The 14,796-nt window shown below is 42.3% G+C and overlaps 1 protein-coding gene across 4 annotated transcripts in view; it reads left to right on the plus strand.

Moving 5' to 3' along the window:
* The window catches only part of FSTL5 (follistatin like 5), a 421,124-nt gene that overhangs the window by 325,881 nt on the left and 80,447 nt on the right, over positions 1–14,796 (plus strand). For all 4 annotated transcript variants that reach the window (XM_076336585.1, XM_076336583.1, XM_076336586.1 and 1 more), the window contains exon 8: positions 9,811–9,931. In XM_076336585.1, the coding sequence (XP_076192700.1) occupies positions 9,811–9,931 (121 nt within the window). The remainder of the gene's footprint in view (positions 1–9,810; positions 9,932–14,796) is intronic.

Below are 14,796 nucleotides of genomic sequence, written 5' to 3' on the forward strand. Positions count from 1 at the left end.
ATGTCTTTTTGTCACGTAATCATATAAGTAGTTGATTAAAACCTAAGCAATGCAGTGGCTGCTCACCTTGAACAGTAGTAGTTCCTTTTGCTCTAACAACAACAGATTTTTATTAATCCCTAGAGATGTATACAATTTAATTGGACTGGAAGAACATTTTTATAATGCCTTAATGTTTACCTTTAGTTTGAGTGTGGTATCTTAGACAGTCATGATGTTAACACACACAGTAGAGGAGCCAGCAAAAGGAAATGCTCTACTGGACCTCATGCTTACAAATAAGGAGGAACTGGTTGGGAATATAAAGGTCAGGGCAACCTTGGCTGCAGTGACCATGAGATGCTAGAGTTGAGGAGCCTAAGAGGAGGCAGCAAGGCAAAATGCAGGAGCACAACCCTGGACTTCAGGAGAGCAGACTTCAGCCTGTTCAAGGACATGCTTGGAAGAATCCCACAGGAGACTGTCCTGGAAAGAAGAGAGGTCTAAGAGCGATGGTTGATTTTCAAGGATCACCTCCTCTATGCTCAAGAATGATCCGTCACAATGAACAGGAAATCAAAGGCAGCCAGAGGCCTGTGTTAATGAACAAAGAGCTCCTGACAGAATGCAAATAAAAAGGAAGAAATGTGGAAGCAAGGACAGGTGACCCAAGAAGAACATGGAGACGCTATTTGAATGTGAAGGATTAGGAAAGCTAAAGCCCACCTAGAACTGAATCTGGTGGGGGACATGAAGGACAGCAAGAAGGGCTTCTACAGGGCTTCAGGGCTATATCAGCAGCAAAAGGAAGACTAGGGAAAATATGGGCCTGCTGATGAGTGGGGCACGGGACCTGGAGAAAACAGAAGTGGAAAAGGCTGATGTACTGAAAGTCTCCTTTGCTATGGTCTTTACCAATGACCTTTGCCTTCGGGAAGACCAGATCCCTGAAATCAGTTTACAAAAGTAGTGCTTCTGTAATGAATCACCGAATCTAATGTGACATGTAGATAGTGTAGCTTGGTGATTATCCCTATTCTAATGAATCAGACACCTGTTGGATACTTTGGGCTCTGTGTGTGAGCCTGTGTGTGTGTGAATATTTGTGTTGCTGTCGTGGTTTAATTTCAGTCGGCAACTAAGCACCACGCAGCCGCTCGCTCACTCCCCCCCACCCGGTGGGATGGGGGAGAGAATTGGAAGAGCACAAGTGAGAAAAACTCGTGGGTTGAGATAAAAACAGTTTAATAATTGAAATAAATTGATAATAATAATATGATAATAATAATAATACACAAAGCAAGTGATGCACAGTACAATTGCTCACCACCCGCCGACCGATGCCCAGCCAGTCCCCGAGCAGCGCCCCCCCCCCGGCCAGCTTTCCCCAGTTTATGTACTGAGCATGACGTCCCATGGTATGGAATGTCCCTTGGGCCAGTTTGGCTGTGCCCCCTCCCAGCTTCTTGTGCACCTCCAGCCTTCTCAGTCGGTAGAGCATGGGAAGCTGAAAAGTCCTTGGCTAGTGTAAGCATTACCTAGCAACAACTAAAACATCGGTGCGTTATCAACTTTGTTCTCATCCTAAATCCAAAACACTGTACCAGCTACTAGAAAGGAAATTAACTCTATCCCTGCCAAAACCAGGACAATATCCACCCCTTATTCTATACCATCTGCGTCATGCTCAAGTCTCATATTTTCCAGTACATTTTCATTAATCACCACCCCTTTTTTATATATATATATACACACACACACACACACACAGATATCATTCCCTTCGTTTGTGGGCCATCCCTCTAAAACGTTCGGTGAGTTCATTTAGTCCATGACTTTGGGCTCCATCTGTCATAATAATCTTTCAGGGTAGGAAAAAATGGAGATGGTATGTGGTGTTGGATTGTTTCATGTTGAAGTCAGTTCTGGTACCATCATCACTGTGCTTTGCTTGGTTTCACTGAAGTTATTCTTCATTAGCCTGGGTGATTCTTATTGTAATAACATTAGTATGGCATATAATATTATTAGTATTATTAGTATATCTGTGTATTATTAGTATAACTATTATAACTATAATTAGTACTTAACATCACATAATTCAGATCATTGGCTATTCTCACCCAAAATCAAATCCCTTTGAGGTACACATCGGACTTCCCCATCCTTCTGCATTATCCACCAAGTGCACCCAGGTCCTTGAGCAAAAGCAATCCCATGGATGGGTCTGCCTCTGCCTGAGGCAGGAATAACCCAGACTGTCTTCCCCAGCATATTTTTAATGTGCACTACAGGAACTTTATTCCCATCTACAGAACGTAAAAGTTCTGACTGGGCAGGGCCTGCTCGATTGGCAGATCCCCTCGTGTTGACTAACCAGGTGGCCTTTGCTAAATGCGTATCCCAATGTTTGAATGTCCCACCACCCATTGCTCTCAGTGTAGTCTTTAACAGTCCATTGTATCGTTCGATTTTCCCAGAGGCTGGTGCATGATAGGGGATGTGATACACCCACTCAATGCCGTGCTCTTTGGCCCAGGTGTCTATGAGGTTGTTTCGGAAATGAGTCCCGTTGTCTGACTCAATTCTTTCTGGGGTGTCATGTCGCCATAGGACTTGCTTTTCAAGGCCCAGGATAGTGTTCCGGGCGGTGGCATGGGGCACGGGATATGTTTCCAGCCATCCGGTGGTTGCCTCCACCATTGTAAGCACGTGGCGCTTGCCTTGGTGGGTTTGTGGGAGTGTGATATAATCGATCTGCCAGGCCTCCCCATATTTATATTTCAACCATCGTCCTCCATACCAAAAAGGCTTTAACCGCTTGGCTTGCTTGATTGCAGCGCATGTTTCGCATTCATGGATAACCTGTGCAATAGTGTCCATGGTCAAGTCCACCCCTCGATCACGAGCCCATCTATATGTTGCATCTCTTCCTTGGTGACCTGAGGTGTCATGGGCCCACCGAGCTAGAAATAATTCACCCTTATGTTGCCAGTCCAGATCCACCTGAGCCACTTCAATCTTAGCAGCCTGATCCACCTGCTGGTTGTTTTGATGTTCTTCAGTGGCCTGACTCTTGGGTACGTGAGCATCTACGTGACGGACTTTTACAACCAGGTTCTCCACCCGGGCAGCAATATCTTGCCACAATGCGGCAGCCCAGATGGGTTTGCCTCTGCGCTGCCAGTTGCTCTGCTTCCATTGCTGCAACCACCCCCACAGGGCATTTGCCACCATCCATGAGTCAGTATAGAGATAGAGCACTGGCCACTTTTCTCGGTCAGCAATGTCTAAAGCCAGCTGGATGGCCTTTACTTCTGCAAATTGGCTCGATTCACCTTCTCCTTCAGCCGTTTCTACAACTTGTCACATAGGACTCCATACAGCAGCTTTCCACCTCCGATGCTTTCCCACAAGACGACAGGACCCATCAGTGAACAGGGCATATTGCTTCTCATTTTCTGGTAGTTCATTATACATTGGGGCCTCTTCAGCACGCGTTACCTCCTCCTCTGGCAATATTCCAAAATCTTTGCCCTCTGGCCAATCCATGATCACTTCCAGGATTCCTGGGCGACTGGGGTTTCCTATTCGAGCCCGTTGTGTGATCAGTGCGACCCACTTACTCCATGTAGCATCAGTTGCATGATGTGTACAGGGGACCCTCCCTTTGAACATCCAGCCTAGCACCGGCAGTCGGGGTGCCAGGAGGAGCTGTGCTTCAGTGCCGATCACTTCTGAAGCAGCTCGAACCCCTTCATATGCTGCTAATATCTCTTTTTCAGTTGGAGTATAGCGGGCCTCGGATCCTCTGTATCCCCGACTCCAAAACCCTAGGGGTCGACCTCGAGTCTCCCCTGGTGCTTTCTGCCAGAGGCTCCAGGTAGGGCCATTCTCCCCGTCTGCGATGTAGAGCACATTTTTTACCTCTTGCCCTGCCCGGACTGGCCCCAGGGCTACTGCATGAACTATCTCCCGTTTAATTTGTTCAAAAGCTTGTCGTTGCTCAGGGTCCCATTTGAAATCGTTCTTCTTTCGGGTCACTTGATAGAGAGGGTTTACAATCAGACTGTAATTTGGAATGTGCATTCTGCAAAAACCCACGACGCCTAAGAAAGCTTGTGTTTCCTTTTTGCTAGTTGGTGGAGACATGGCTGTTATTTTGTTGATCACATCCATTGGGATCTGACGACGTCCATCTTGCCATTTTATTCCTAAAAATTGGATCTCCTGTGCAGGTCCCTTGACCTTACTTGGTTTTATGGCAAAACCGGCCTTCAGCAGGATTTGGACTATTTCCTTCCCTTTTTCAAAAACTTCTCCTGCTGTGTTGCCCCACACGATGATATCATCAATGTACTGCAGGTGATCTGGAGCTCCACCCTGTTCTAGTGCAGTCTGGATCAGTCCATGGCAAATGGTAGGGCTGTGTTTCCACCCCTGGGGCAGTCGGTTCCAGGTGTACTGGACGCCCCTCCAAGTGAAAGCAAACTGTGGCCTGCACTCCGCTGCCAAAGGGATTGAGAAAAACGCATTAGCAATATCAACTGTGGCATACCACTTGGCTGCCTTTGATTCCAATTCGTATTGAAGTTCTAGCATGTCTGGCACAGCAGCACTCAGCGGTGGCGTGACTTCATTTGGGCCACGATAGTCTACTGTTAGTCTCCACTCTCCATTAGACTTCCGCACTGGCCATATGGGACTGTTAAAGGGTGAGCGGGTCTTGCTGATCACTCCTTGGCTCTCCAGTCGACGAATCAGCTTATGGATGGGAATCAGGGAGTCTCGGTTGGTGCGATATTGCTGCCGGTGCACTGTGGTGGTAGCGATTGGCACTTGTTGGTCTTCGACCTTCAGCAACCCCACAACAGAGGGGTCCTCCGAGAGACCAGGCAAGGTGGACAGCTGTTTAATTTCCTCCATCTCCAAGGCAGCTATACCAAAAGCCCACCGGTACCCTTTTGGGTCCTTGAAATACCCTCTCCTGAGGTAGTCTATGCCAAGGATGCACGGAGCATCTGGGCCAGTCACAATGGGGTGCTTCTGCCACCCATTCCCAGTTAGACTCACTTCGGCTTCCAATACAGTTAGCTGTTGGGATCCCCCCATCACCCCAGAAATACAGATGGGCTCTGCCCCTATATAGCTTGATGGCATTAGGGTACACTGTGCACCGGTGTCTACCAGAGCCTTATACTTCTGTGGGTCTGACGTGCCAGGCCACCGAATCCACACAGTCCAGTAAACCCGGTTGTCCCTTTCCTCCCCCTGGCTGGAGGCAGGGCCCCTCTAGTCCTCGTCATAGTACTCGTTTCTCATTTCTTGTACGTACGAGTCAGAAGTTTCTTCATTAAGATCAAGAGTAAGATCAGGCCTTCTACTCTCTCTGGGGAACTGCCCGCTGGAAACTGGAGCAGCAATTTTCCTGGAAGAACCTCTTTCTGTGATTGTTTTCCCTTGCAATTCGCGTACCCGTGCCCCTAGGGCTGCAGTAGGTTTCCCATCCCACTTCCTCATGTCCTCTCCGTGGTCACGCAGATAAAACCATAGGGTGCCCCGTGGTGTGTACCCTTTATATTCTCTCTCTTGAGCAAAAGAACGCTGACTCCTAATAGCCGAGATACTGGTCCGTACAGGTGAGGAGTAGGACCTATCCTCTCTGAGTTGCTGGATCTCCCGGGACAGTTTCTCCACAGCCGAGACGAGGGAGGAAGAAAGACTTTCCTCGTATTGCCGGAGTTGACTAGCCAATTCATCCACTGTTTGTTCCTCTCCATCTTTCCAGGTCATCACTGCCAATGAATTGGCGTATGACGATGGTGAGCTCCTTATAAACTTCCGCCACATGGGTTGTGTGCGCTTGACTTCGTCTGGATCTTTGGATAGTTGTTCATTGTTCAGGTCATCATAAATCACCTCCAGCACAGCTAATTCTCTCAGAAACTGGATACCCTTCTCCATGGTGGCCCATTTGCTTGGGCGACATATGACATCTTCCTTAAAGGGATACCTTTCCTTCACGCTTGACAAGAGTCGCCTCCAAAGGCTGAGGATACGTGTCCCTTTTCCAATGGCTTTATCAATGCCCCCTTCCCTAGAAAGGGATCCCAGCTGCTTGGCTTCCCTACCCTCTAATTCCAGGCTACTGGCCCCATTATCCCAGCATCGGAGCAGCCAGGTGACAATATGCTCACCTGGACGACGGCTGAAATCTTTTTGTATATCTCGCAGCTCACTCAGGGATAGAGATTGGGTGGTCACTGCCTCGTTTATGAGTTCTTCCTCTTCCTCCTTCCCGGTCAGCGGCCGGCTCTTCTCCTCCCGTTCTCGTGATGACCCTTCTCCAGGGTGTTCGTACAGTTCTTCCTCCGGTTCCCTTTTAGAAGAAGCTTCTTCCTCCCTTATTAAACGAGCCGACTTCCGCTTCCAAAATTTCTTCTTGTGTACAGGGGCGACTGATACCGGCACAGGCTGGTTCTTTGGTTCAGCCACAGGGCGTGTTGCCGGGGTTGGAGTGGCCGCAGTGCAAGAGCATGTCACCGGAGTCTGAGTGGCCGCAGGGCCTGTTGCCGGGGTTGGAGTGGCCGCAGTGCATGTCGCCGGGGTTGGAGTGGCCGCAGGGCCTGTCGCTGGGGTCGGAGTGGACACAGGGCCTGTCGCCGGGATTGGAGTGGCTGCAGGGCCTGTCACCGGGATTGGAGTGGCCTCAGTGCATGTCGCCGGGGTCTGAGTGGCTGCAGTGCATGTTGCTGGGGTCTGAGTGGCCGCAGTGCATGTCGCCGGGGTCTGAGTGGCCACAGAGCCTGTCGCCAGGGTTGGAGTGGCCGTAGTGCGTGTTGCCCGGGTCTGAGTGGCCGCAGGGCCTGTTGCCAGCGTCTGAGTAGCTGCAGTGCATGTTGCTGGGGTCGGAGTGGCTGCAGGGCCTGTTGCCGGGGTCTGAGTGGCTGCACGGCCTGTCGCTGGGGTCGGAGTGGCCGCAGGGCGCGTTGCCCGGGTCTGAGTGGCCGCAGTGCGTGTCGTTTTACTGTCAGAGCCAGAGACCTTCTCTTCCCTTTGAGGGCACTGAATGGTGTTGAACAGGGCTCGGTAGGCATGGGCCAGGCCCCAGCACGTTGCAATGATCTGCATCTCTCTGGAGTTGCCAGGGTGACAGCATACTTTGTCCAAATATTCTACTAACTTTTCAGGATTCTGCACTTGCTCAGGGGTGAAGTTCCAAAACACTGGGGGTGCCCCATTGGCCTAGGTACTTGCCCATCTTGTCCCACACACCCTGCCACTCATAATTATTCAGCCTTGGGGCAGATCTCTGGATGATATTCTTAAATTGCTTACCAACTTTAGACAAAACCGAAACAGTATTCCCAAGAAGTATTAATAGAAGTGTCTTAACTGCCCAAGGATGTTCAAAATACTGAAAAGTTACTGTAATGAAGGAGGAAACATCATAGAAGAAGGCAGTGACCCTGCCATTCTGTATTTCCTCCGTAAAAAACTCTCAGAAAAGTTACTGCAATTGCTAGTTGTCTCCACAAAATGGTCTCCGTGGTACAGTAACGGCTTCATTGCGAAGTTTACATACCACACTAATGTCAAGGTCAATGTTCTAAAAACAAACCTCACAAGCGAGACGTTATTATTCACTGCAGACCACAGCAAACTGCAAAACCCAACACCAATCTTTAACATGTACAGCAGGAAAAAGAGCGCGATGCAGATTATACAAATCAATATCGAGAACAGAGAAACCAACATTGTGACCCACAACTACTAACAGATACAAGTTCTTTAATACACTCCGGTTAACCTGTTATTATCTCAAACCCTTCATGCCCCATGTTGGGTGCCAAAAAGGACTGTCGTGGTTTAATCTCAGTCGGCAACTAAGCACCACGCAGCCGCTCGCTCACTCCCCCCCACCCGGTGGGATGGGGGAGAGAATTGGAAGAGCACAAGTGAGAAAAACTCGTGGGTTGAGATAAAAACAGTTTAATAATTGAAATAAATTGATAATAATAATATGATAATAATAATAATACACAAAGCAAGTGATGCACAGTACAATTGCTCACCACCCGCTGACCGATGCCCAGCCAGTCCCCGAGCAGCGGCCCCCCCGGCCAGCTTTCCCCAGTTTATGTACTGAGCATGACGTCCCATGGTATGGAATGTCCCTTGGGCCAGTTTGGGTCAGCTGTCCTGGCTGTGCCCCCTCCCAGCTTCTTGTGCACCTCCAGCCTTCTCAGTCGGTAGAGCATGGGAAGCTGAAAAGTCCTTGGCTAGTGTAAGCATTACCTAGCAACAACTAAAACATCGGTGTGTTATCAACTTTGTTCTCATCCTAAATCCAAAACACTGTACCAGCTACTAGGAAGGAAATAAACTCTATCCTTGCCGAAACCAGGACAGTTGCATAAAATTATGATGCATGTATGTGTGTATTTTATAGTACCGTATCCTGTGGTTAATCACAAGGAGAGGATATTTTAAGTTATTTAAAGATTTTAAAGGCTATTTTAGAGGCTGTTGTGTTAAGGAGTATAAAATGGCTATAAGCTGACCATGAATAAGTTTAGGATAAAAATAAAAAGAAAGCTGTATTGTATAAATAAGAATACTGAGAAGCCTTGAAATAGCTTTTTAATACATAAGAAAGGTAGCTGAGTTTATGATAGACTATATTAACATCAGGCATACGATTATAGAGCACGAGTTCCCTTCAGGAACAGGGCCTGACCTACATACCACAGGAGATTCAGCCTACTTTTTCCTAGTATGGAAGAGTGACTGTGTTTTGCATGTTTTTCATATTAGTTTATACACTTTAATTTCTGAATTAAATATTTTACAGCAGAAATTATCTACTAGACTGAAAGACATTTTTCATAGTTTTACATTTCTGTTTTATATTCTTTGCTCAAATAATTTAATCACTGTTTTATGTAAATATACTGCATATATAACAATAAAAAGATTGCTAGGTGAGACTGAAAAGAAACTAACTGTCAAGAAGTGTCCTTGAAAAAGTAAATCATGGAATATAATGTAGAAAAAACAACTCCTAGCAGGATTTGTACAAGCACTTTAGAATCTATGAGACATAGACTGGAAGAAGCTAGATTGGACTAGGACTGTTATTTTAGGGTGACTCTTGCAGACATGAAAAATAACGAGGAAAAATAAAACACTGACTATTAATTGTTCCATACATTTTTACAATAATCAGCATAGTTTACAACTTGTAAATTTTAAATGATATTGTATTAATTGTTGAACTGAGAATTGAACTGGGAATCAAAATGAGGGTCAAATTTTGCACTCCAATACACTGGAACCTATATGCCAATTAAAGATATATAAAAGGATGAAGTTAAAAACAGTGACTCAAACTTGAAGAAAAATATGGATTTTTTTTTCTGTGTATCTGTTCATTTCAAAGGATGATCATGCTTCCACAGGATGTCATTTACCTTGTTAAATTGTGCAGAGATTTAGTTTTTCTATCTGATCAGATCCAATCCTAAATAGCTTTTCTTCTGTAAATAACTATTATAGCTAAATAAACAAACATATTACTTCTGCAGAGTTTAACTAATTGTTAAAATAAAGTTGTATTTTCTTGTACAGACACAATATATGTGGCAAGATCAAACAACTCTGCCATTCAGAAATATAATATTTGGGTTTCAGATTACTGTCAGCTATTCTGGTTTACTATTTGTGATGTCTGGTATTTACATCACAGCTTTGTTGCCAAGATGACAAGCATACTTACTGTAGAGATGCAGGCATAATTATGATAACCTTGTTTTTAATCTTTCCCGGTAGGATTTTGGAGATGATGGGTCCTTGTACATTACTAAGGTTACCACAACTCATATGGGAAATTACACCTGCTATGCTGATGGCTATGATAAGCTCTATCAAACTCATATTCTCCAAGTGAACGGTAAGGAAAAATGTTCTAATTACCAAGTTATAAGAGACTTGGATTTGGATTTTGTTGAGCAGATCTGTTGTTGCTGGTTTACTTTTTTTATATTGTGTTATATTTTTATATTGTGTTACAAATATTTTTCCTTATTGTTCTCCTATAAATAAACTTGCAAAACAATAAATATAATAATTTTCATTTATTACTTCCATATGAATAATAGTTATTAAAAGGAGTAAAGATAGTCCAGAGGACTTGCTCTGCACTGTGAACTGTTCACCTGTGAGGATGTTTAGCATGTTATCTGCAGAATAATAAATGTTTTTATATATACACATATATATATACAGATAAAGTAGTTTTTAGTATTAATTTAGTAATTCTGGAGAACACCCTGGGAAAAATAAGTGCCTAGGTCTGTTGTGTTAAGAACGTTGCATTTAATATAAGATTAACAAAATGCACTACCCTAGAAGTTTTGTAATTGATGTAGGCTTCTAAATTCACATTTATTATTTTGAAATCTAACCATGATTTTAGTAGAGTAACTCTAGACATCTGGATTTGAAATCTTAATCTTTACATTTTCCTACATCTGTTCAAGTTCTAAGGACCACTTTCCTGAACTCTCTACTTGGACAAAACTTAACTGCAATTGTTACTGGTGCCCTGAAGACAGGGGGCCTTTCCCTTCTCTTGAACCATAGTACCCTCTCCTAGTTCTTTTTCCTATATGTAATTTTAAATTATTTTAAGCCGTTGTTCTCCTCCGCTGATGAAAGGTCCAAGGGTCCCACTGTATTTTATTCCCAGTGAGGTTCAATGTCTTTTTTTTGAGTGACTTTGTGCTTTCCTGTTATTTCAATGTTCATATTTATCTTTGACTCTTAAGTCTACCTTTCCGCATTAAACTGCCAGTATTTGTCATTCCATGTTGACACTTAATCCTATCCAGAATCATGTTTGAACTCAACCTTCTCCTGCAAATTTACTTTGCGGTAACAGGCTCTAACTTTCTCCTGAAGCATATTCTAGACGTAGTTTCTTGGCCACTGCTGTTGCCACCATTCTTTGTTTTGTTAATTGTTAGTCAGTTGTATAAACTCTTATTATAATTGACTTTTCTTGACATCTGTTATCCAAAAATGCTGAAATATTTTCTGATAGTCATATCTTTCATTGATATTCACACCAAATGCAGCTTCCAAGATTATTTTACTTGTCTTTTAATATGAGTCATTCTTCTTTATTTTTTCCCCACTTTCTGTTGTTAATATCCTTCACACTGTAATGACTTTGATGTTTAGTGCTTGTTTGCAGTTTTCTTAACATGTTGTCTCTGCCATTGTGTTTCTCCAGGAATCTGGCTTAGAATATCTATTTATCCATTTCTTTTAATTTTTTTTTTCCTATTTCCTATTTCCACCCCCCACATTTTATAAATGGAGTGTCCTCCATGAGCTAATATATGGAATCAACATCTTTTCCTCCTTCAAATTTTTCTTCAGGAATTCTTTTCTGTCATTAGAAAGTCAGGTAGCAAATACTGGCTAAACTAGTGAGAAAGCTGAAGTGCAGTCTTCCTGCAGACAGCAGAATTATTGGCGAGTTGGGCACATTAGAAGGTCCTTGACCAACTTTCTCCTCCTCTGTTTCATGTGTTCTGGTTTACCCTAATTTATTAACAAAATTATATTCTTGTCAACACATTCCCTACCTATTCCAATGTCTTAATAATCCTGAAGAGGTGCATTGCAACTGTTAAAATACTAGGATTCTTCATGTTTGGCTCAGTTCAGCACACTGAGGCAAAACTCCACTTAAGTTGAAGAAAGTTTTCTGCAAGACTAGAAAATCAAGAAACATAATTTGGGATAGGTGAAGGAGGACAACTGTAGATTTTTCTCATGATGAAGTGTCTGTCAGGAAATTGTATATTTAATCTGCAAACCACTGTAAACCTTATGGTGCCAAAGGCAATCACTGCTGTTGCTGCTCTGTATCATTCATATAAATTTAAAGTTGTCCAAACAAATTGACCAGTCCATGTTTGCTCTGCTCAGATAGCTGCTGTTCCACAAGCTGGCACTAGATTGGTACCTTCCAACACCATTTTGGATGTTGATTTTTGGGGAGCGAGGGAAAGGGAAAAGGAGTCCTTTTGAGAAATAAGATCATTTGCTGTGCATATTGTGGATAAATGGAGTTAAAACCATTGAGATTAAAGGTCAAATGAACAGCTCTTCCACAGTTTAGATCTGTACTTCTAAGCAGTAATCTTCCTAAGCACAGGCAAGATGGTCGGTTCTTGTAGCTGTGGTAATGACTAATTAATATAATGATACTTGTATTAACAGGAGAGTCAGACAAAAGGTTAATGAGATAATGAGGCTCCGTTGATCACAGAGATCGTATGTAAAGATTCAATGAGAACAGTGTAATTAGATTTTAACTTCTTTCTTGATTTCCATTTGTGTAAATCTATATATTTTTAGGAAAAAAAACATATATTTTACATCGACTAGTTTGCAAATGTTTTATGTATATATAATTTTGATTTATTTTTGTCCTGGTTTCGGCTGGGATAGAGTTAATTTTCTTCCTAGCAGCTGGTACAGTGCTGTGTTGTGGATTTAGTATGAGAATAATGTTGATAACACACCGATGTTTTAGTTGTTGCTAAGCAGTGCTTACACTAGTCAAGGACTTTGCAGCTTCTCATGCCCTGCCAGCGAGAAGCTGGGAGGGGGCACAGCCAGGACAGCTGACCCAAACTGGCCAAAGGGACATTCCATACCATATGATGTCACGCTCAGTCTATAAACTGGGGGGAGCTGGCCAGGGGGTGGTGACCGCTGCTTCGGAACTGGCTGGGCATCAGTTGGCGGGTGGTGAGAAATTACATTGTACATCACTTATTTTGTGTATTCTTTTTTTTTTTTCTTTTTTTTTTTTCCCCTTCCTTTTCTGTCCTATTAATCTGTCTTTATCTCAACCCACAAATTTTACTTTTTTTCCTGATTCTCTCCCCCATCGCACTGCGGGGCGGGGGGCGTGAGTGAATGGCTGTGTGGTGTTTAGCTGCCTGCCAGGTTAAACCACAACAAATCTTTTAAGATTAAAGTCTTTAGGAAATTTTTTTTGAGTTTTGAATTGTCTGGTACAGTAGTAAAGAATAATGAGTTTCCTTTGGAGTCTTAACAATGCAGATAATCAGCACTGTAAAAGACATGTTTTATGGTGGAAAATTCAGTCTAATCTTATACAAATAATATGGTGAAGTAAATAGTGTAATCAATATTATAATAAGTTGGTATTTAACCCTTTTTCTTATAAGCTATAAAAAAAACCCCAAAATACAAAGTTGTAATGGTGCAGGAGTAATCGTTTCATTAAATAATGTTAGTTATTAGAATTTACAGAATACTTAAAACTTTCAGTGTGTAATTTTGTGACTGTATGATTCTGAGACTATATCTGTCTGAGCCTGTCAGTTTGATTTTTTTTTTTTTTCCCCTCTATATATCTGTGATATTGAAACTCATTCCATCAGGTATTTTTCCTTTATTCTTGTTGACATCACATGTCATAAACCCCATGAATTAGAAAGTCTGTTCTCAGATAATGATAGGTATATGTGATGGTCTTAGTATCACTGAAGACAAAGAGGAGCTATGTAATTCAATCCCCCCTAAAATATTTATAATAGCAACTCCATAATTTGTTCATTAAAATCTATCTTTACTTAATTTGTATTTCAGGTGGATTTGTATCATTTCCCTTATGCTTGTGTATTAGTCTCTGTTTTTTTCCACAGCAGCCATTCAAAAGTTTATAAGGGAATGCTGGTAGAGTTCTTCCAAAGTAGTAAACAGTTGTCAGAGCAAAAAATTTGTAACAAACTCAGACATTCTTGTAATATGTGGTGGTGTATTTGGTAGGGGGCCACCTGTCTCTAAAATGCCCTTTGATGGTATTAATATATTCAATTAACCACTTTATATGTCAATATTCAGCTATTTAAGAGAACAGAGGTGTATACATCAGTTAAGTGAAAAAACAGAATTTGACTAATAAAACAAGGTTCTTTCCTTATGTTTATGTTATTCTTATGTTAATTGAAGTGTTAAAGGAGCATTTTTAAAAATTATTACTCTTTCTTGTTATTACTGTTCTTAGGATTACGTGAATGTGATATCCACATCTGACACAAAAAAAGCCTTGAAAGTTGCTATTGAAAAAGCTGAAATACCTAGAAAGTTTGCATTTTCTTATTAACTCAATGTTTATCAAGTTACGGATCTATGCTGTCTGTAACCAGCGCTGTTAATAACACATTGATCATGATGGCAGTTATAGACATAATACCGAGATGAGTTTAAATTTAATTTTTTTTTATAACTCAGTTTTTCTATTTTACAAGCATATACCTGTCATAGCCTAGATTTTTCAAAGTGTAAATTTGAGGAATTTCACTTTTGGAAAGGTGTTTCTAGACAATAAACAAAATGTCATTAACCATATTATAAAAAAAGAGAAAGACTACCTTCAAATTCAAACCTGCTCTAAAAATGATATGAGTTTATGGTACATGTTACAAATCAATTTATACATGTAGCACCAATATGACATTTTTCTTTCTGTTTATGTATTAACAATGTTATCCTACTCACTGAGCTTTCACATCGATTTACAAGGAAAGTCCTTTGCAGAGAGGTGACAAGAATTTTCACCACCTTAGTTCCAAGACAAAAGGCCTATTAAAAAACCCAGAAGTTTTGATACCTTAAGGTAAAGAAAAGAGAGTCCAGACCCTCAGCTAGATATAAACTGGTGTTTTATAGTGCCTGAAGAATTGTTTACCACCTTGTTTTTTCTAA

This window comes from Aptenodytes patagonicus, chromosome 4 (genome assembly GCF_965638725.1).
Source record: "Aptenodytes patagonicus chromosome 4, bAptPat1.pri.cur, whole genome shotgun sequence".
NCBI lineage: Eukaryota > Metazoa > Chordata > Aves > Sphenisciformes > Spheniscidae > Aptenodytes > Aptenodytes patagonicus.